At 41.3% G+C, this 24751-nt stretch overlaps 1 protein-coding gene across 1 annotated transcript; it reads left to right on the top strand.

The window, feature by feature from the left end:
- The first annotated feature begins 903 nt into the window (after positions 1-903).
- LOC128693547 (uncharacterized) lies at positions 904-24374 on the top strand. Its single transcript, XM_053783280.2, has 16 exons — positions 904-997; positions 6212-6346; positions 6894-7074; positions 7733-7861; positions 8908-9089; positions 12703-12831; positions 12973-13128; positions 14150-14280; positions 15919-16024; positions 17211-17338; positions 17852-18044; positions 18265-18435; positions 21277-21418; positions 22121-22342; positions 22741-22871; positions 23858-24374. The coding sequence occupies exons 1-16, from the start codon at positions 989-991 to the stop codon at positions 24029-24031; spliced, it is 2319 nt and encodes a 772-aa protein (XP_053639255.2). The 5' UTR covers positions 904-988; the 3' UTR covers positions 24032-24374.
- Positions 24375-24751: the final 377 nt, after the last annotated feature.

Raw genomic sequence — 24751 nt, forward strand, 5'->3', positions numbered from 1 at the left:
ACTAGCCTCCCCAACACTAGCCTCCCCAACACTAGCCTCCCCAACACTAGCCTCCCAACACTAGCCTCCCCAACACTAGCCTCTCCAACACTAACCTCCCCAACACTAGCCTCTCAACACTAGTCTCCCCAACACTTGCCTCCTAACACTAGCCTCCCCAACACTAGCCTCCTTAACACTAGCCTCCCCAACACTAGCCTCCCCATCACTAGCCTCCCCAACACTAGCCTCCCCAACACTAGCCTCCTAACACTAGCCTCCCCAACACTAACCTCCCCAACACTAGCCTCCCCAACACTAGCCTCCCCAACACTAGCCTCTCAACACTAGCCTCCCCAACACTAGCCTCCCCAACACTAGCCTCCCAACACTAGCCTCCTCAACACTAGCCTCCCCAACACTAGCCTCCCCAACACTAGCCTCCCCATCACTAGCCTCTCAACACTAGCCTCCCCAACACTAGCCTCCCCAACACTAGCCTCCCAACACTAGCCTCCCCATCACTAGCCTCTCAACACTAGCCTCCCCAACACTAGCCTCCCCAACACTAGCCTCCCCAACACTAGCCTCTCAACACTAGCCTCCCCAACACTAGCCTCCCCAACACTAGCCTCCCAACACTAGCCTCCTCAACACTAGCCTCCCCAACACTAGCCTCCCCAACACTAGCCTCCCCATCACTAGCCTCTCAACACTAGCCTCCCCAACACTAGCCTCCCCAACACTAGCCTCCCAACACTAGCCTCCTCAACACTAGCCTCCCCAACACTAGCCTCCCCAACACTAGCATACCCAACACTAGCCTCCCCAACACTAGCATACCCAACACTAGCCTCCCCAACACTAGCCTCCCAAACACCAGCCTCTCAACACTAGCCTCCCCAACAATGTGAGGTATGCTTCCCTGCCTCCAGCAGTGGGCAGTGGTCACGCGACCTTCAGTGTGGTTGTAGACGCAGTTATAAGAACACTTCACACACTCCCCATCATGGCTAAGGTAACATTCATGGCTATACACATGGTGGGTTTTTTACACAAATTTACAGGTCTTCAAGAAGTGTTCTCTTAAATCAGCTCATTTACAGGCAAAGATCAGTTATATTACCTACATAAGTTCACTTTACATTAAAGATCTGTTATATAACCTAAGATCGTTTCCGAGCCCAGTAACTGCTACTTATATTGAGATATACACACATATCTCCGTCTATACACATAAAAAAATACACAAGTATCGATAAATATTCACCGAGACATAAATAGCATTTTATACGTATGTACTGATGTATACCCATTAGTGTGCACTATGAAACACCTCTCAGTGTACATACACTGACATATACTGACATCTTGGTGTACATACACTGACATATACTGACATCTCAGTGTACATACACTGACATATACTGACATCTTGGTGTACATACATTGACATATACTCACATCTCAGTGTACATACACTGACATATACTGACATCTTGGTGTACATACACTGACATATACTGACATCTCAGTGTACATACACTGACATATACTCACATCTCAGTGTACATACACTGACATATACTCGCATCTCAGTGTACTTACACTGACATATACTGACATCTCAGTGTACATACACTGACATATACTCGCATCTCAGTGTACTTACACTGACATATACTCACATCTCAGAGTACATACACTGACATATACTCGCATCTCAGTGTACTTACACTGACATATACTGACATCTCAGTGTACATACACTGACATATACTCACATCTCAGTGTACATACACTGACATATACTGACATCTCGGTGTACATACACTGACATATACTCACATCTCAGTGTACTTACACTGACATATACTGACATCTCAGTGTACATACACTGACATATACTCACATCTCAGTGTACATACACTGACATATACTCACATCTCAGTGTACTTACACTGACATATACTCGCATCTCAGTGTACTTACACTGACATATACTGACATCTCGGTGTACATACACTGACATATACTCGCATCTCAGTGTACTTACACTGACATATACTGACATCTCAGTGTACATACACTGACATATACTGACATCTCAGTGTACATACACTGACATATACTGACATCTCGGTGTACATACACTGACATATACTGACATCTCAGTGTACATACACTGACATATACTGACATCTCGGTGTACATACACTGACATATACTGACATCTCAGTGTACTTACACTGACATATACTGACATCTCAGTATATATATATATATATATATATATATATATATATATATATATATATATATATATATATATATATATATATATATATATATATATATATATTATATATATATATACTACTGCATGACCAGTTACGTCACTACTACATGACCAGTTACGTCACTACTACATGGCCAGTTACGTCACTACTGCATGACCAGTTACGTCACTACTACATGACCAGTTACGTCACTACTGCATGACCAGTTACGTCACTACTACATGACCAGTTACGTCACTACTACATGACCAGTTACGTCACTACTACATGAACAGTTACGTCATTACTACATGACCAGTTACGTCACTATTACATGACCAGTTACGTCACTACTACATGACCAGTTACGTCACTACTACATGAACAGTTACGTCACTACTGCATGACCAGTTACATCACTACTGCATGACCAATTACGTCACTACTGCATGATCAGTTACATCACTACTGCATGACCAATTACGTCACTACTGCATGACCAGTTACATCGCTACTGCATGACCAATTACGTCACTACTGCATGGCCAGTTACGTCACTACTGCATAACCAGTTACATCGCTACTGCATGACCAGTTACATCACTACTACATGACCAATTACGTCACTACTGCATGACCAGTTACATCACTACTGCATGACCAGTTACATCACTACTACATGACCAATTACGTCACTACTGCATGACTAATTACGTCACTACTACATGACCAGTTACGTCACTACTACATGACCAGTTACGTCACTACTGCATGACCAGTTACATCACTACTGCATGACCAGTTACATCACTACTACATGACCAATTACGTCACTACTGCATGACCAGTTACATCACTACTGCATGACCAGTTACATCACTACTACATGACCAATTACGTCACTACTGCATGACCAGTTACATCACTACTGCATGACCAATTACGTCACTACTGCATGACCAGTTACATCACTACTGCATGACCAGTTACATCACTACTACATGACCAATTACGTCACTACTGCATGACCAATTACGTCACTACTGCATGACCAATTACGTCACTACTGCATGACCAGTTACATCACTACTGCATGACCAATTACGTCACTACTACATGACCAATTACGTCACTACTGCATGACCAGTTACATCACTACTGCATGACCAATTACGTCACTACTGCATGACCAGTTACATCACTACTGCATGACCAATTACGTCACTACTACATGACCAATTACGTCACTACTACATGACCAGTTACATCACTACTGCATGACCAGTTACATCACTACTGCATGACCAATTACGTCACTACTGCATGACCAGTTACATCACTACTGCATGACCAATTACGTCACTACTGCATGACCAGTTACATCACTACTGCATGACCAATTACGTCACTACTACATGACCAATTACGTCACTACTACATGACCAATTACGTCACTACTACATGACCAGTTACATCACTACTGCATGACCAGTTACATCACTACTGCATGACCAGTTACATCACTACTGCATGACCAGTTACATCACTACTGCATGACCAGTTACATCACTACTGCATGACCAGTTACATCACTACTGCATGACCAGTTACATCACTACTGCATGACCAGTTACATCACTACTGCATGACCAGTTACATCACTACTGCATGACCAGTTACATCACTACTGCATGACCAGTAACTAATGTTTAGCAATAAGAACGTTTAAGGGCCATAAACTGAACAGGAGAATACGTCTCAACTTTATTAATGATAAAATAAATAATGGTAGTAATATTGAGGAAACATAAACTCAGATACCACTTTAAGTACACCAACACATCCTACATTTATTTATCTTTAACAATGTAAAAAAAAACTTGAGAAATAAATAAAAACATTACAGTATCAGAGAAACACTAGTTCCGATCTGACCTTGAGCACAAGTAACATCTCAGTGAATCTGATCTTACATTTCCTTGCCTTCACTCCTGCAAAATCATCTATTACATCATCAAAATCAATTATTTTCCCTATATAGGCCTATTTGTACTCTGTAATCCTATAATAGGCTATATAGAAACGAAGGATTTTTCTCTTGTGTTGCTGCAGCACTCTCTTGGGCACTAGTGTTACCTTCTTCAGAAGCTCTATGGTGTCACCCCCTAAATGGTGCCACCCAGGGCGCCCCCTGCCCCCCCCCTTACGACCCCACTGACACAATCCTTAAGAATGGCGCATCCAGCCAAGCTAGATATTGTACCCGCCATCCGAGGACATACAGTGGTGTGGATGCCTTTAAGCTATACATACATGTCCCCTCAAGGAAGGTTCCTTGATGTTGGTGAGGGGCTCTTGATTTATGGAATTGGATCTGTGCTCCAGTTCCCCGAATTAAGCCTGAATGCCTTCCACATTCCCCCCCCAGGCGCTGTATAATCCTCCGGGTTTAGCGCTTCCCCCTTGATTATAATAATAATAATCATATACATACATGTATATATACATGTATATATACAATATTACGTATCACACTTTGCTTTATTTAACGTTTGATATTACCTAAAGTGTTGATGCAAACAACACTGCTGTGGAACAAGACGTAGGAAGGAAGTTGATTGTAGTTTATTTTGTTTGTCATTGTTCTTGTGAGGTCTACTAGCTTATTCTTTTTTTGGTTGTGACGGGTCGACGACCCGGCTTGGGAAGTGTTATCTAGGTGTCTGATTTTAAGATCAAAGTCAGGAGACGCTGACGATTAACACTATCACCATGACCTTTATGAGGTGACCTTCATGAAGTGACCTTTATGAGGTGGCCTTCATGAAGTGACCTTTATGAGGTGGCCTTCATCCTGTGACCTTTATGAGGTGACCTTCATGAGGTGACCTTTATGAGGTGACCTTCATGAGGTGGCCTTCATGAAGTGGCCTTTATGAGGTGGCCTTCATGCGGTGACCTTTATGAGGTGACCTTTATGAGGTGACCTTCATGAAGTGACCTTTATGAGGTGGCCTTCATGAGGTGGCCTTCATGAAGTGGCCTTTATGAGGTAGCCTTCATGAGGTGGCCTTCATGAGGTGACCTTCATGAGGTGACCTTCATGAGGTGACCTTCATGAGGTAACCTTCATTAAGTAACCTTTATGAGGTGACCTTCATGAGGTGACCTTCATGAGGTGACCTTCATGAGGTGACCTTCATGAGGTGACCTTCATGAGGTGACCTTCATGAGGTGACCTTCATGAGGTGACCTTCATGAGGTGACCTTCATGAGGTGACCTTCATGAGGTGACCTTCATGAGGTGACCTTCATGAGGTGACCTTCATGAGGTGACCTTCATGAGGTGACCTTCATGAGGTGACCTTCATGAGGTGACCTTCATGAGGTGACCTTCATGAGGTGACCTTCATGAGGTGACCTTCATGAGGTGACCTTCATGAGGTGACCTTCATGAGGTGACCTTCATGAGGTGACCTTCATGAGGTGACCTTCATGAGGTGACCTTCATGAGGTGACCATGAGGTGACTGAATCACTGACCAGACACTCATAGCGACAGGTTAATATCACTAGAAGTTATCGGGAATTGTATTTCTTTCAGTGTATATATGCTGAGAGTTAATCCCTTATTTAAGTGTTAAATTATTCTTGACTGTTGGTAAACAGACTGTAAGCAGCCTTAATGATACTGAGTGGTTGACAGACTTTTAAAACCCAGTTAGCCAGCTCAAATACTTAAAAAATAAGGTATGGTAATTACTGTGCATGTTAATCTACCCGCCCACGTATACATATGTATCCACCCACCCACGCACTCTATTTAATTAAAAACTCTTTAAAAAAAATTCATAGGGCTCTATCTGTGTATTATTCCTTTAGACTTTTGTGGTTAATAAAAATTAAAACAGCAGTTTAAAAAACCATTTTCTCAGTGTAATATTTTCTTCCCAGAAAAAGATGTGGGGTGGTCGTGAGTTCTGGGGATTTGGATCAGAACACGACCCGGACTGGATCCTCACTGAGAAACAAAAGAAAATCCAAGCTGACCTCATTGAGGTGTGCAGAGTTAAGATCAGACCCCAGGCAGTAAGTTGATGCTCAGTACCCAGTGTAAAACACGTCTATACACAACATCAGGGCTTTATCCAAGGTCAAATCAGCAAAATATACCATTTTTTGTGCCCATCTGTGTAACTTCAAGATAATTGTAAAAAGGATTTTTTTTTGTAAAATATATTCACTAGATGAAAAAACACTAACAGTTACTGTCCTTCCACCATCTTTATCAGGTCTACCGAACAGCTAAAAAAACTACTTAATTATATAGCATATTCCGATGAATAAACAGAATACTGGATGGGAACTCGAACCGTTGTTCTTGCATGTAGCAGTCCCAACGTTATACCACTCAACCACAAAACTTAAACAGGATGATTTTTACGACTGTGGCTTGTTTGTATCAGCGGCAGCAACTGTAACCTCACTGTGTCGTCTCATACCACCAGCACCACTCTCTGGAAACCCTGAAGCTCAGAAAGCACTTTAGTTCCTAACATTCCTTTGTCTATGTGTCTTTAACTTAAGCTGTGTCCTCCCTGAATGTTAAAGATACAACTGTGTTTCTTACCACCAGATCATCTGTGACCGCAAATATGAGTTTCCAAGAGAATCTTTAAACGCCTTGGCTGAGATAGGTCTTCTTGGTCTGCTGGTGCCTGAGGAACTGGGAGGTCTGGGGGAGAACCACGTATGTTGTTCCATGGTCTGTGAGACCTTAGCTCGCTATGGCTGCCCATCTACCGCCATGGTCTACAGTAAGTGCTCTAATGGTTTGCAGTAAGCACTACAACCTTAATCTATTATACTTAGCTCGGTATACTTGTCTATGTGCAAGAAAGGTATAAAATACCGACAACTTGTCAGACACTGCAACATCATGGAATCTTGGTTTAGAGGACATCTACAAGCTGCTACAACTAACTCATCCTTTTGGGTAGGACCTACTTCCACTGGGGAATCCCACCTACCAGTGACTATGCCCTCGTCTGCTACACGTCCTTATCCACTGACGCATATATAACCGCCAGTCTTCTTGCCTTTGCTCCAAATTCTTCTCCACCACGATGCTGTGAACACTAACTCCAAGGCTGAGGGACTGATTACCTCATCTTTTGTATATAGTTCTACTGTCTTCTAATTATGTCCTAGAATCTGTATTGATAAAGCCACTGGATGGCGAAACGTCTACAATAAAGATATCCAGATGTTGCACATGTGTCTTAACTTTCATTGTTGTCTATCCACCGCTATAGTCTGAGACCTCAGCTGCTTATTCTTCCCATCCAGTAGCAATACACCATGATTTCATCAGCTTACAATTGTTTGGTCGTATAGTCAAATACTACATGACTATACAACTATATGACTGCCGGGTAACTAAGATAAACTAACTCCATTTCTCTGAACCATCAGCAATGCATATAGGAGCTGTTGCCAATCTGCTGTTCCGTCATCATAACAGTCGCCGCATCAAGGAGCTGCTGTCTCGCCTGGACAAGGACAAACTGGTTGGCACACTCTCCTACTCCGATCCTGTTACAGGTGAGACTCGCTCTTGATAGATTCTTTTATCCATGATTAAAAAAAACACTATTAACAAAGATTTAAGAGCAATTGCGCCACACCACAGGGAATCTTCAACTGAAAGTTCCTCTCTGGAATCCAGAGTTCTTACTTAATATTTATATCAAATATTCTCATCTGAAGTAAAACAGAATTTTTGTTTATTATGATTCGTAAAATAAATATTTGAAGGTACATTAGAGTTCGCTGATGGCTAGTTTGATCCACTATGTACCTTTATCTAACGTAGCTAGAGATATAATAATAATACTAATAATAATAATCTTTATTTCTACAAGTACATGTACAAATATACAGACCATAGCTGACATCAATGACACTACTGTATACAAAACTGCTTGTTATGCTGAGCATTTCGGGCAAATTGGGTTAGTTTTGTCCCAGGATGCGACCCACACCAGCCGACTAACACCCAGGTACCTATTTTTACTGATAGGAACATAGATAATCGGTGTAAGGAAACACACCCAATGTTTCTACCCTCGCGGGGAATCGAACCCGGACCATCGCCTTGTGAAGCAAAAGCTTAAGCCCCCAGGCAGTCTGATACATTTATTTTTATTTTGAACATACTGGCTGTTTTGCCAAGTTATATTTCCAGACTGGTGCATACATTATGATCACATGGTATCCCAACAAGCTACAACATCACTACATTATTACAAAGTACAGACACTATACTGCCTGACTCTAAATCTCAAGTATCGATAATACGTTTCCCCTGAATCTCTTCATAGATAAGACTAGACACTTCACCAGCATCTTCCCAAAACCCGCTACTTCACTAAAACCCGTATTAGAACCTTTCCCTATACCTTATATCCACCCAAGATTGATACATATTATTCCACCAACACTGCTCCAACATTTCTACCTAAAAAAAAAAAAAACTCTTCTTTGAATAAATTTTTCATACCACAATGCTGTCCTCTATATTTTGCAGGATTTATTCTCTGCATAAAATTCTCACCACAATGGCGTGCTAAAGTGCTTCTATCTTTCAGGTGGTCACTTTTGGTTTCCAATGTCTTCCAAGGTGCAGTACGTTGATAAAGAAACGATCCAACTCCTTAAATTTGGATCGTGGTGCACCAGTGCTGGAAATGCTGACTGGTACGTTGTACAGACCATCAGTCCTGACTACGGCGGTGATTACTCCAATCTTTCCTGCTTCCTCATCTATAAGGTAAGTGAAAAGAATATATCTGGTTATTGTAAGGAAGGAGCTAGGAAAAATGTAGTTATGGAGGGAAAATTCTAAAATCCAGAGATAGGTCAACTTGGCAACCATGTTCCAGGTCGACAAACTTAGCAACCATGCTCCAGATCAACGAACTTAACAACAATGCTCCAGACCCATGCTCCAGACCCATGCTCCAGATTCATGCTCCAGACCCATGCTCCAGATATATGCTCTAGACCCGTGGTCCAGACCCATGCTCCAGATCCATGCTCCAGACCCATGCTCCAGACCCATACTCCATATCCATGCTCCAGACCCATGCTCCAGATCCATGCTCCAGACCCATGCTCCAGACCCATGCTCCAGATATATGCTCTAGACCCATGCTCCAGACCCATGCTCCAGATACATGCTCCAGACCCATGCTCCAGATCCATGCTCCAGACCCATGCTCCAGATATATGCTTTAGACCCATGCTCCAGATCCATGCTCCAGATCCATGCTCCAGATCCATGCTCCAGATCCATGCTCCAGACCCATGCTACAGACCCATGCTACAGACCCATGCTCTAGGTCCATGCTCCAGATCCATGCCCCAGACCCATGCTTTAGATCCATGCTCCAGATCCATGCTCAAGACCAATGCTTCAGACCCATGCTCCAGAGCTATGCTCCAGACCCATGCTCCAGACCCATGCTTCAGGTCCATGCTCCATATCCATGCTCCAGACTCATGCGCCAGATCCATGCTCCAGATCCATGCTCCAGACACATGCTCAAGACCCATGCTCCAGACCCATGCTCCAGATCCATGCTCAAGACCCATGCTCCAGACCCATGCTCCAGAGCTATGCTCCAGACCCATGCTCCAGACCCATATTCCAGATCCATGCTCCAGACTCATGCTCCAGAACCATGCTCCATAACCATGCTCCAGAACCATGTTCCAGACCCATGCTCCAGAATCATGCTCCAGAATCATGATCCAGAGCTATGCTCCAGACCCATGCTCCAGACCCATGCTCCAGACCCATGCTCCAGATCCATGCTCCAGATCCATGCTCCAGAACCATGCTCTAGAACCATGCTCCAGAACCATGCTCCAGAACCATGTTCCAGAACCATGCTCCAGAATCATGCTCCAGAATCATGCTCCAGAATCATGCTCCAGAATCATGTTCCAGAACCATGCTCCAGAAACATGTTCCAGACCCATGCTCCAGAACCATGCTCCAGAACCATGCTCCAGACCCATGCTCCAGAACCATGCTCCAGAACCATGCTCCAGAAACATGTTCCAGACCCATGTTCCAGAACAATGCTCCAGAACCATGCTCCAGACCCATGCTCCAGAACCATGCTCCAGAAACATGTTCCAGACCCATGTTCCAGAACCATGCTCCAGAAACATATTCCAGACCCATGTTCCAGAACCATGCTCCAGAACCATGCTCCATAACCATGCTCCAGAACCATGCTCCAGAAATATGTTCCAGAACCATGCTCCAGAACCATGCTCCAGAAATATGTTCCAGAACCATGCTCCAGAACCATGCTCCAGAACCATGCTGCAGAAACATGTTCCAGAACCATGTTCTAGAACCATGCTCCAGAACCATGCTCCAGAACCATGCTCCAGAACCATGCTCCAGAACCATGCTCCAGAACCATGCTCCAGAACCATGCTGCAGAAACATGTTCCAGAACCATGTTCTAGAACCATGCTCCAGAACCATGCTCCAGAACCATGCTCCAGAACCATGCTCCAGAACCATGCTCCAGAAATATGTTCCAGAACCATGGTCCAGAACCATGCTCCAGAACCATGCTGCAGAACCATGCTCCAGAACCATGCTCCAGAACCATGCTCCAGAACCATGCTCCACATCAAACTACTTAACCAGTTCCTAACAGATCAAACAGTTCCTAATATAACTTTATATACATCAACAACCTGACATGTTACCCCACCTAACTTAAAATATTTTAACCCAGTAGACCTTAACACTCTAGTCTGTTATTCCTTAATCTCACCGAATACTTTAACAAATATATACACTGCAACAATATATACACTGCAACAATATATACACTGCAACAATATATACACTGCAACAATATATACACTGCAACAATATATACACTGCAACAATATATACACTGCAACAATATATACACTGCAACAATATATACACTGCAACAATATATACACTGCAACAATATATACACTGCAACAATATATACACTGCAACAATATATACACTGCAACAATATATACACTGCAACAATATATACACTGCAACAATATATACACTGCAACAATATATACACTGCAACAATATATACACTGCAACAATATATACACTGCAACAATATATACACTGCAACAATATATACACTGCAACAATAGCAATAAAACACTCAACCCTCTGTTTAAAAAACATTCCGCCCTAAAAAAATTATTAGGTAAAATTTATTTTTTTTTGTCTAATAAGAAAAAAAACATCATCGAATTCTGTGGTGGACTACAAAGGAAAATATTAAGTAATAAGCTGCTGAATGTAGTACGTGGGAACAACAGATGGCAGAGGACTGGTAAGTCCGCACTCAAGATATCTACTGAGAACTCTCTACCACTGTATTATGTACTATCTTGTATTATAAACACTGCTCGAGTCAAAAACAGAAAAGCAAAAAAAAAAAAAAAAAAAATCTCTCCGTACCAGACCCTGGTACCTGAGTGTAAACAGTGAATAATGTGGCGACTCATGTTCCAAAAATATCACGAATTTTACTGGAGATGAACTGGATGGAAGACGTGAGCTACAACTATCTAAATTAAATTAGTACTGTTACTGTCTTAACTATTGGTGTTAATCCACTGTCACTCACAGTGTTGTGTACCAGTGGTTCTACTCCTGGTTACCACCAGTTCTGTTATAACTATCATAACCCTTTACATCTATTGGTTGTCTCGTTGTCAACTGACTGTCCTGGTACAATTACTGAACATACAGGAATCCGATGACTTTAGATTACTTCACCTGTTATATGTACATGGCAATTTTCTCGGTTTTGTTGTGGCTTTACTGCGGGTTATTTGTATATTGTTCCAGTCACGGTATTATACCTTTTTGTTATTTATTAGTTGACTTAAGTAGCAAGTGTCCAAGTCAACATCTCGCTACCCTATACCTTGAAGGACATTGTAACTCGTTATCACGTTTTCTGATATATATAACAATGTGGGCTTACTCAGCAATCTTAAGTGATAGATTTAGGCTGATCATGTGGGTCCTGGAGGCTCCGGCAACTCCTCCCATATGTCTAGTTGAATCTCATACTTGCAGAGTGTTTTCTCAATTGAATGACTGCAGTGTCTTCGAACTTTCAATATTAACTGGTAGTTTATTCCGTTCTGCTATAATTGTTTGTAAAAAAAAACTTTGCATACGTTCCTGTTGCATTTTCTGCCTTGCAGTTTTGTTCCATTGTTCCCAGTTATGGACTCATTCAGCACTTCAAAGACTTCATCATGTTAGAGTTTAAGATGGTTTACAGATACCAACATTTCAGGAAATTATGGGAATGACTTCATCTAATATGTTGCCACAGGATGAAGTACGTGCCAACACGGACGACTGGCAGGCACTGGGCATGCACGGCAACATGTCTGGACCACTGGTAATTGAGGGCAAGTTTAACCTGGACAGAATGATTGGACCACCTGGTGACGGCCGCATGGTAGGCAGTAGTAAAAAAATATTTATTCTTTGATAATGACCTCCACCACTCCTTGTGCTTAATGACACACACCGAGTAATAGCCTCACGTAAAGTAAATAATGTAAATCTGTGTTCTACTGTAAACATATTTCTGGCACAGAGTAACGATGAGACTGTAGACCCATACTTCCTGATCTGCACCGCTTCTGTGTGGAACGGTATCTCTCTGGCCTGCCTTGACGTGGCTAAGATGCATGTTACCCGCAAAACTCATGCTGACATGGGCATGCGTGTGTGTGACTACCCTACTATACAGGTCAGTGTGTGTGTGTGTGTGCTCACCTAATTGTGATTTCAGGGGTCTAGACTCAGCTCTTGAACCCCGCCTCTTCAATGACCGCTACTGGGTGCTCTCTCTCCCTGCTCCATGAGCTTTATCATACCTCGTCTTAAAACTATGTATGGTTCCTGCCTCCACTACATCACTTGCCAGACTGTTCCACTTCCTAACAACTCTGTGACTGAAGAAATACTTCGTAACATCCCTTTGGCTCATCTGAGTCTTCAACTTCCAATTGTGTCCCCTTGTTTCTGTGTCCCATCTCTGGAACATCCTGTCTCTGTCCCCTTTATCTATTCCACGCAGTATTTTGTATGTCGTTATCATGTCTCCCCTGACATTGTGTGTGTGTTTGTGTGTGTGTGTGTGTGTGTGTGTGTGTGTGTGTGTGTGTGTGTGTGTGTGTGTGTGTGTGTGTGTGTGTGTACTCACCTAGTTGTACTCACCTAGTTGAGGTTGCAGGGGTCGTGTCCAAGCTCCTGGCCCCGCCTCTTCACTGGTCGCTACTAGATCACTCTCCCTGAACCGTGTGCTTTATCATACCTCTGTGTGTGTGTGTGTGTGTGTGTGTGTGTGTGTGTGTGTGTGTGTGTGTGTGTGTGTGTGTGTGTGTGTGTGTGTGTGTGTGTGTGTGTGCGTGCGTCTGTCTGTATGTATGTATGTCGTGTGCCAAATACATTAAAACAAACAATGTGTATACAATAAGAGACTGATTGGTTGGTTAATGAAGTTTAATACTTATCGATTACACGAGTCATTAAGGTTGCACGTAGTTCACCACCAATCAAGATACTTTAGTCCCTAAAATAAGAACACACATACACTGAGAAACGTACACCTCACGGCGTATATATTATTGAAGACAAACACCTATCCGTGTCTACTCCCTGTGTCTGTCAGTAATATATATCAAAGCTCCTAATCAAAATCTTCAAAAGTCACATTGTACTGTACATACGCTGAAAGGGTTACATAATAAATTCGTTGCCACCTTCAGGATTACTTCGGAGACTGTACAGCGGACACCAACTCCTCACGAGCGTTCACCTTCATGATGTGTCAAGCCTTGGATACCAACACCAACAACAATGACTGGTCACTTTACACTGACCTGAAGTTCCAAGCAAGGTAACAATATTAACACAGATCTAAAATAGTTTTCCCATTTATTAATCTTAACCTATATAATTTTAACCTATATATTACTCATGTTAATTACGAATGTATTTAATCATCCACTAAAAATATTTTATGATGGAGGATTTTTTGGTATTTTAGAATTCAATTATATTTGTCAATTCAAAGAAATTTACATATTCAAATAATTTGTGTACACTGTATTGCTATTTCCTCTTACCCTGTACTATAGTTTATCTGTTTTAGCACTAAATGCTAATGTTTGCCCTAAATACGTGGTTCTGTCTGTGGCCCGGTGGCCTGGTGGCTAAAGCTCCCGCTTCACACACGGAGGGGCCGGCCCGGGTTCGATTCCCGGCGGGTGGAAACATTCGACACGTTTCCTTACACCTGTTGTCCTGTTCACCTAGCAGCAAATAGGTACCTGGGTGTTAGTCGACTGGTGTGGGTCGCATCCTGGGGGACAAGATTAAGGACCCCAATGGAAATAAGTTAGATAGTCCTCGATGACGCACTGACTTTCTTGGGTTATCCTGGGTGGCTAACCCTCAGGGGTTAAAAATCCGAACGAAATCTTATCTTATCTTATGACAGAATGATAACTAGATTGACTGGTGTCAGTCTCATAATAGAATGATGACAGAGGGATTGACTGGTGTCAGTCTCATAATAGAATGATGACAGAGGGATTGACTGGTGTCAGTCTCATAATAGAATGATGACAGAGGGATTGACTGGTGTCAGTCTCATAATAGAATGATGACATAGGGATTGACTGGTGTCAGTCTCATAATAAAACGAAACCGAGGGACTGACTGGTGTCAGTCTCATAATAGACCGAAACCGAGGGACTGACTGGTGTCAGTCTCATAATAGAACGATGACAGAGGGACTGACTGGTGTCAGTCTCATAATAGAACGATGACAGAGGGACTGACTGGTGTCAGTCTCATAATAGACCGAAACCGAGGGACTGACTGGTGTCAGTCTCATAATAGACCGAAACCGAGGGACTGACTGGTGTCAGTCTCATAATAGAATGATGACCGAGGGACTGACTGGTGTCAGTCTCCTTCAGGACACACTCCTTTGCCAACTTCTCAATAACAGAAGAATAAAAGCCACAATACCTTAGCTAAAACAATTCACAATTTGCATATTCCAATAATTTGTTTGTGTATTCCCCTCAAGGAAGGTTCCTTGATCTTGGTGAGAGGCTCTTGATCTAATGAATTGGATCTGTCCTCTGAATTAAGCCTGAATACTTTCTACACCCCCCTCCCCACAGGTGCTGCATAATCCTACGGGTTTAGCGCTCCCCCTTCATTACAGTAATAATAATTTGTGTATACATTGTATACACAAAGTGAGAAAATAGAGGAATCACGGAAAACGGGGAGAGGGAAAAGGAAGTTCTAGAAGAGGTCAGGGAACGATAAGCCATTTTACTTTTCCTCACCTGGTTTTGACTTGACAATGGCCAAGGGCGGTCTAAAACGTCCTCTTGAATTCCTTTCATGACAGTGGGTATTTTGTGAGAGATCAACAGAAAATTCATCGCTGGGCTACTGACACAGTCATGTTGAACAACACTTGTACTTGTAATAACAAATATCTGTTGCTTTGCAGAGCGCAATTATTCCACTGGCTTTTCCAAACTAAGTTTATTGCTGCCAAGAATGTGTCTACAGTTTCTGACACGATGTTGCATGCCTGTGGTGGAACAGGCTACAAGGTGAGTCTTGTAAGATAGGATGTTGCATGCCTGTGGTGGAACAGGCTACAAGGTGAGTCTTGTAAGATAGGATGTTGCTTGCCTGTGGTGGAACATGATATATGGCGAATCTTTTACAATCGGATTTTGAGTGTGTGTGTGTGTGTGTGTGTGTGTGTGTGTGTGTGTGTGTACTCACCTATTTGTACTCACCTATTTGTGGTTGCAGGGGTCGAGTCCTAGCTCCTGGCCCCGCCTCTTCACCGGTTGCTACTAGGCCCTCTCTCTCCCCGCTCCATGAGCTTTATCAAACCTCGTCTTAAAACTGTGTATGGTTCCTGCCTCCACTACGTCATTTTCTAGGCTATTCCACTGCCTTACAACTCTATGACTGAAGAAATACTTCCTACTATCTCTCTGACTCATTTGTGTCTTCAACTTCCAATTGTGGCCTCTTGTTTCTGTGTCCCCTCCCTGGAACATCCTGTCCTTGTCCACCTTGTCTATTCCACGCAGTATTTTATATGTGTGTGTGTGTGTGTGTGTGTGTGTGTGTGTACTGAATAAGGATATACTTTAAGGTAAATCTTATATGATGGAAGTTGTTGCTATAATAGAACAATATGTAAATTAAGACTCGCGTCATGGAATTTTGCCTACCTCTTGCACTAATAATTATTACTGTAGACTGTAATCTGACTACAACATTAACAGGGATAAGTTAAAAAGGATATTGAATATTTTTCACCTGGTCTATGTTTCTGGAAGTAATAAAATTTCGATTTTGTTTAAATTGTTTCTCAACCAGTGTGCATTATTAATGGTCTTCTCTCCAAATTTCATGACCTTGCAATTGTTGGGATTGAATTCTACCAGTAATTTGTTGTGAATAAATTCCAAGAATAACTTCGTGGAACTGAATCCCAACCTTATTCTATTGAATCCCAGTCTTATTCTATTGAATCCCAGTCTTATTCTATTGAATCCCAGTCTTATTCTATTGAATCCCAGTCTTATTCTATTGAATCCCAGTCTTATTCTATTGAATCCCAGTCTTATTCTATTGAATCCCAGTCTTATTCTATGGAATCCAAGTCTTATTCTGTTGAATCTCAATACTATTCTATTGAATCCCAGTCTTATTCTATTGAATCCCAGTCTTATTCTCCAACACTTCGTGGTTGTAATAAATTTGTGGTTGCAACAGATCGAGCTGGGTCTGGAGCGACTCTTGAGGGATGCTAAAGCAGGCTGGGTGATGGGGCCTTCCAATGAGGTGATAAGACAAATTGTGGGCAAGTTTGTTTTATTAGGCCCAGAGTCCATTGACTTTTGGTGAGTGTACATTTACTTTTTTTACCCATAAACCTAAATTTAACGACACCGAATTGTTGTAATTATACACTAATATATGTAAACAGTGTTAGTATTTGTATTATGCCCTAAACTGGTAACATATTATTTTTGGCATTTTAAACTAATCTAGTTATGAAGTATAATGTGATGTTAATATTTATTATTTAAGACTATTTCACAAACACATGATAAGGTTTAATATATGACCGCCTCTTGTTCATAGCTGTTATAATATTAACGGAGTGGGAGGTAGTCTACCTGTGGGAAATATATTATATTGTCAATGTTTTCCCCACTTCAGCTGTTGAGAAATGCATTTAAGATTTGATATTCACTTTTTTAAATTAAAATTTTCTTAACAGAATTAATATTATTATGGTAGAGGTAATTACCAGAGCACTTGCAGGGATGATGATGATAATCATGATGATTGAGGGTTCTTGATTCAAGGAAGCATTGTCCACTAATACACGGAAATGTTATCACACGTAGGGACCAACATCCCAACGAGCGAATGATTCACCACGAGCTGCAGAAGATGAACCTCAGTGAGAAGAAGAAGCTGGTCAAGGCTCTGCTGGAGGATGTACAGGCGGAGGAGAGGGGCGCTGAGGCCAAGCATCCATTCCAGGAAACTGACTTTGAAAACCCCTTCAACACGTGTCCACCTGCAGTTAATGACCAGGTATTGCTAGCTCTCTCTTAATACATAGTCCTTGTGGCTTAGCGCTTCTTTTTGATTATAATAATAATAATAATAATCTCTTAATACAGTTAGTGGTAACTTCGTAACACATTGTATGTAAATGATAGATATATAGATAGATAGATATTTTATTTTAGGGGGGTGGGGGGTTGGTGGAGATCAGGGATGGCTGAAGCCACTGCATGTATGAACATTGCAGGTCATCAAGACGAATGATGGAGTGAATCATGCCCCAGCACTCAAGCCTGACCAGTGGGTACCTCTCACCCTCCAGTCTAACAAACTTGTTAGTGAGAAGATGGGAGCTTTTGTCTTCTCTCTGCCTAACAAGACTGACCACTCAGGATGTTTACCAGGGCAGTATGTTGCTGTAAGTAATTGTTCAGTGTAGTCTTACTGCTACAACAATATTTTTAACTTTAATAAACACTTACGATTTAAAGTAAGCAATAATGTAAAGTACAGAGAGTGAATTATTGCAACACAGATAAGTTCACTGCATCACAAGTTTTGATATAGGTTAAATTAATCTGTTATATATTTTTAACGTAACACAAACCATCAAACTAAAAAGTTAACGTGTTATTTTACATAGAAATCAAATTAACTTGATATTTTCACTTATCAAACATTAATATTATTTTTTTTTTATTTGTAGTGATAATATCTATAAATTATCAGTATCAGTAAATTTTTAACTACTCAGATAGCTTACAGTAAAATATTTGGCATTTAAAAAAATTGGTGGAGGGGTAAGCCAGCGGAAGGTCTTGGTCAGATGACCAAAAGCTCCAGCTGTAGGTCATCATATGACTTAAGACCTGCGTCAGGAAACACTTGTCCTGTTTCCTGACGAATCTTACCTAGCCTAACCTTTGGTATTTAAAGATTTGTTTTACGATTTTACTTTAATGGTATGTGTGTAAGTTATGGTTCCCTAGCCTTCTTCTCCATTACTTTAATGGTATGTGTGTAAGTTATGGTTCCATAGCCTTCTTCTTCTCCATTACTTTAATGGTATGTATGTAAGTTATGGTTCCACAGCCTTCTTCTTCTCCATTACTTTAATGGTATGTGTGTAAGTTATGGTTCCATAGCCTTCTTCTCCATTACTTTAATGGTATGTATGTAAGTTATGGTTCCATAGCCTTCTTCTTCTCCATTACTTTAATGGCATGTGTGTAAGTTATGGTTCCCTAGCCTTCTTCTTCTCCATTACTTTAATGGTATGTGTGTAACTTATGGTTCCATAGCCTTCTTCTTCTCCATTACTTTAATGGTATGTATGTAAGTTATGGTTCCATAGCCTTCTTCTTCTCCATTACTTTAATGGCATGTGTGTAAGTTATGGTTCCCTAGCCTTCTTCTTCTCCATTACTTTAATGGTATGTGTGTAACTTATGGTTCCATAGCCTTCTTCTTCTCCATTACTTTAATGGTATGTATGTAAGTTATGGTTCCATAGCCTTCTTCTTCTCCATTACTTTAATGGCATGTGTGTAAGTTATGGTTCCCTAGCCTTCTTCTTCTCCATTACTTTAATGGCATGTGTGTAAGTTATGGTTCCCTAGCCTTCTTCTTCTCCATTACTTTAATGGTATGTGTGTAAGTTATGGTTCCCTAGCCTTCTTCTTCTCCATTACTTTAATGGTATGTGTGTAAGTTATGGTTCCCTAGCCTTCTTCTTCTCCATTACTTTAATGGCATGTGTGTAAGTTATGGTTCCCTAGCCTTCTTCTTCTCCATTACTTTAATGGTATGTGTGTAAGTTATGGTTCCATAGCCTTCTTCTTCTCCATTACTTTAATGGTATGTAAGTTATGGTTCCCTAGCCTTCTTCTTCTCCATTACTTTAATGGTATGTGTGTAAGTTATGGTTCCCTAGCCTTCTTCTTCTCCATTACTTTAATGGTATGTATGTAAGTTATGGTTCCCTAGCCTTCTTCTTCTCCATTACTTTAATGGTATGTGTGTAAGTTATGGTTCCCAAGCCTTCTTCTTCTCCATTACTTTAATGGTATGTAAGTTATGGTTCCCTAGCCTTCTTCTTCTCCATTACTTTAATGGTATGTGTGTAAGTTATGGTTCCCTAGCCTTCTTCTTCTCCATTACTTTAATGGTATGTGTGTAAGTTATGGTTCCCTAGCCTTCTTCTCCATTACTTTAATGGCATGTGTGTAAGTTATGGTTCCCTAGCCTTCTTCTTCTCCATTACTTTAATGGCATGTGTGTAAGTTATGGTTCCCTAGCCTTCTTCTTCTCCATTACTTTAATGGTATGTGTGTAACTTATGGTTCCCTAGCCTTCTTCTTCTCCATTACTTTAATGGCATGTGTGTAAGTTATGGTTCCCTAGCCTTCTTCTTCTCCATTACTTTAATGGCATGTGTGTAAGTTATGGTTCCCTAGCCTTCTTCTTCTCCATTACTTTAATGGTATGTGTGTAACTTATGGTTCCCTAGCCTTCTTCTTCTCCATTACTTTAATGGTATGCGTGTAACTTATGGTTCTAGTTTTCACATCAATGTGACAGAAACTACAGGAGGCAGCACCATGGAACTGGTATAAATATTTTGAGACAGTTGGGCAATATTTGGGAATCTTTATAATGGAAAAATTTCGCCATAGTGACTTTTACCTCAAAAAATAATTTGAATAAATATACGTCAGTTTTAGAAAGAAAATTTAAATTTCTAATAAATGTTATAATAGGCTTCGAAAAAGCAAAACAATTCGGAAATCTGCTGAGTGTGGTCCTATCTTGTTCTTATTGAGACATTTATTGTAAACTTGTGGCTGGTAGTTTAACAGTTATTATATGGAATTTGACTTAAGTGTTTGTGACTCCCTTCAAGGGAGATAGATGCCTTGATGCTACTCAAAGATTCCTTGATGCTACTCAACGATTCCTTGATGCTACTCAAAGATGCCTTGATGCTACTCAAAGATGCCTTGATGCTACTCAAAGACTCTTTAATATAAAGGAATTGAAGCTGCCTCTACTTCCTTGGATCAAACCTGATTGCCTCCCACTCCTCACACACTGCATTATCTCTACTGCCTTAGTGTCCTCATAACAATATAATAATAACAGTGGTAATAATATGAAGATGTATATGCCAGCCTATGTAAGTACTTTAGGCCTTAAAATAAATTCAAATTATAGTTCCTTTGTATTGATACCTATTGTTAAAATCTTAACTCCCCCAAAGGCTAAAGTCACAGTCCAGGGCAAGGAACATCTGCGTTACTTTTCACCCGTGTCTTGTCCAGATGACTTCGGTCACATTGACCTGGTGTTGAGGTTTGAGACTCAGGGAGTCATGTCCTGCTACTTCAAGACTCTCAGGCCAGGTGAGTCAAGTAAACAACTCTCACTCAACTATCTTTGGTATAAAACCTGTCTTCTGATATCCTTCAAGATAGTGTCATGGTAACAGTATTGCTTGGTACCAGTGATACCTTGGTACCAGTAATAGCTTGGTACCCGGGGCGACGGGTACCTACTAGTTTAGAAATAAAATATGATAATGTAGTCATCAGTGTGATTTGTGTGTACTCACCTATTTGTACTCACCTATTTGTGGTTGCAGGGGTCGAGTCCTAGCTCCTGGCCCCGCCTCTTCACTGATCGCTACTAGGTCCTCTCTGCTTCCTGAGCTTTGTCATACCTTGTGTGTGTGTGTGTGTGTGTGTGTGTGTGTGTGTGTGTGTGTGTGTGTGTGTGTGTGTGTGTGTGTGTGTGTGTGTGTGTGTGTGTGTGTGTGAAGGCGATTGAAAAGGCCCCCATATTAGACAGTATTCAATTTTGGATAAGCTTTTCCAATTCCATTTGCCAAAAAAATCATTGCAGTGTTATACGTTCTATGGTCCTTCAGATCGTTGCATTTTTTTAAGTACAGTAATTCTAAACCACAATTATCATACCTAGTTTAACATATGTGAAAATTGCCAAGGATATCCCAAAAAAGTCAAAGTGACTTGTTTCCATGTTCCAAATTCTACCAAATCTTTCTCAGATGGTAGGAAATACGTACTGTCTATTGCTTTTTTCAGGGGATAAAGTAGACTTCCAGGGACCATGTGGAGGGTTCGAATATGAAGCCAACCAGCTGGATGAGCTCACTCTGCTGGCGTCTGGAGGTGGTGTCACTCCAGCTGTACAACTCATCCGCTCCATCCTCACTAACAACCAGGATAAAACAAAGATCACACTATTATACTTCTCTGAAAATTATAATGAAATCCTCTTCCGTGAGGAGCTTGACCAGTATGCAGGTAATCACGATTTATTTTTCTTGTCCCCCCTAAACAAATGATTGATACTGGAAATTTAGCCACAAATACAGAAGTTTAGCCAAATATGTCGGAAGTTTAGTCAAAGATATTTGAAGTTTAACCAAAGATGTTGGAAGTTTGGCCAAAGATACCGAAACTTTAGTAACATCTGCATATTTCTATTCTGAAGACGTTTTACCGACCTGTGGCTTTATCAGGATTACGGTCATCAACATTCCGACTAGGCTGAGGGACTGATTCCCCCGTCTTCTACTGTCTCCAGTTTCAACACCTTCAATCTTTGTACTAAATTGATAAAGCCACTGGCTGGCGAAAACGCCTTTAGAATGAAGAGACGCAGTGTCTTATTTATCACACTGAAAGATGTTCACCTACAGAGAGTGAGAAGCGGCTGCGACTGGTGTACACCCTGGGTGAGGCTCCAGAAAACTGGGACGGTGAGGAAGGTTTCATAGACACACATATGATTGCCAGACATATTGCCAAGCCTAATGGAATACGACATAAGGTGAGAGCACTTGAAGCTTTTGTTTGGATGTAGCTGATCTACACTATTTTACATATTTACTTGAATTATACGAGATCCTAACATTCTTTAGTTGCAAATTACAATACTCACAACAATATATTTCACGATATTGTTAAACTCTCGTTTTAAGATGAATCATTGTGCAAAGGGATGTGATTGGTGTAGCACGAAGGTGAAAAACGATCTGAGTAGGAGTGGTCAGTGTGAGTAGGCTGGGTGGTGCTAGAACACTGGTAATAAAAAAAATATGTTTTGCAAGAATGTTGTGTGGAAGTCCATGACTCCTAAAAATGATGAGTGTGCTAAGATGGTGTAGTCATGTTGAAGGTATATGACTGAATAGTGAAGAGAGTAAGTCTGAGGACATGAAGAGTGTGTGAGACAGTGTGGCACAGTGTGGCGCAGTGTGGAGCAGTGTGGCACAGTGTGGCGCAGTGTGGCGCAGTGTGGCACAGTGTGGCACAGTGTGGCGCAGTGTGGCGCAGTGTGGCAGTGTGGCACAGTGTGGAGCAGTGTGGCACAGTGTGGCGGTGTGGCGCAGTGTGGCTCAGTGTGGCAGTGTGTAGTGTGGCACAGTGTGGAGCAGTGTGGCACAGTGTCTTGTTTGTCAACTGTACTATGAGGAAGTGAATCCTCGTAAAGTAACCAAACTGAAGCAAAGTTCATTATCAGTTAAAACCGCAATCATTGTAATGTTCCCTGAAAATCAGTAAACTTGTGTTTGGTGTTTGTGGATGATTCAAACACTGGATACATCAAATATAACCCCGTTATTCTGAACACTCTATTTACCAAAAAAATAATAACAAATACTTAAGCAAATATAACTGCTTATAGTGATTAAGCTTCTCTACTTCAAATATTTCCTCACACGGGTCATAATCATATAATTAACCCGTTAATTATGTAATATATTTGTACCAACTTCTTGCACGCTAATAGTTAATTATGTTTCTACTGGGCAGATTGTGATGTGTGGTGGACCAAGTATGAGTATGTCGTGTCTACACTCCCTCCGTTCACTTGGCTTCCCCTCTTCATGTATCTTCATTTACGGCCAGTGTGGTTCAGAGTTAGTGAAGGCAGTGTATGGTAAAAATGTCCAGCTGGCCACTCACCGCTGTGACAATGTTGTCTAGAGGAGAGTCATGCCACTGGCACCATCAGCACCTGCTTGGATTATCATGGGTAATTTATACTATGTATGATAATTGTACTGATGTGTACCTGTACCTAAAGAAACTTATTAATCTTATTTGTTAAATGATAAATTAAAATGTAAAATAATCTGATTTGTACTTCAGTACAAATCAGCTGACCCATCAAGGCGAAAATCAACCATTTGGGTTATTTTAGGTACGATACAAGTTGTCCCATCAACAATTTGTTGAACTTAGGGAGTCATATAAACAGACAATACAATAAGTGTCAGGGGCCCGAGACTGTTCAACTGCCTCTCAGCATGCATAAGGGGGATTACCAATAGACCCCTGGCTGTCTTCAAGCTGGCACTAGACAAGCACCTAAAGTCGGTACCTGACCAGCCAGGCTGTGTATTAAAGAGTCAGAAAAACTATATAATGTATATTTCATAGTCAGAAACACTGTGTGATGTATATTACACGGTCAAATACTACATGATTTATATTAGAGTCAGAAACACTATACAATGTATATTACAGAAACAATATATGATGATACTAATTGACAAGAAAATAATATACATCTAATACTTGGAGAGAATTTCGGGGGTCAACGCCCCCTGAGCCCGGTCTGTGACCAGGCCTCATGGTGGATCACGGCCTGATCAACCAGGCTGTTACTGCTGGCCGCACGTAATCTAACTCACGAACCACAGT

This window comes from Cherax quadricarinatus, chromosome 57 (genome assembly GCF_038502225.1).
Source record: "Cherax quadricarinatus isolate ZL_2023a chromosome 57, ASM3850222v1, whole genome shotgun sequence".
NCBI classification, from domain to species: Eukaryota; Metazoa; Arthropoda; class Malacostraca; order Decapoda; family Parastacidae; genus Cherax; species Cherax quadricarinatus.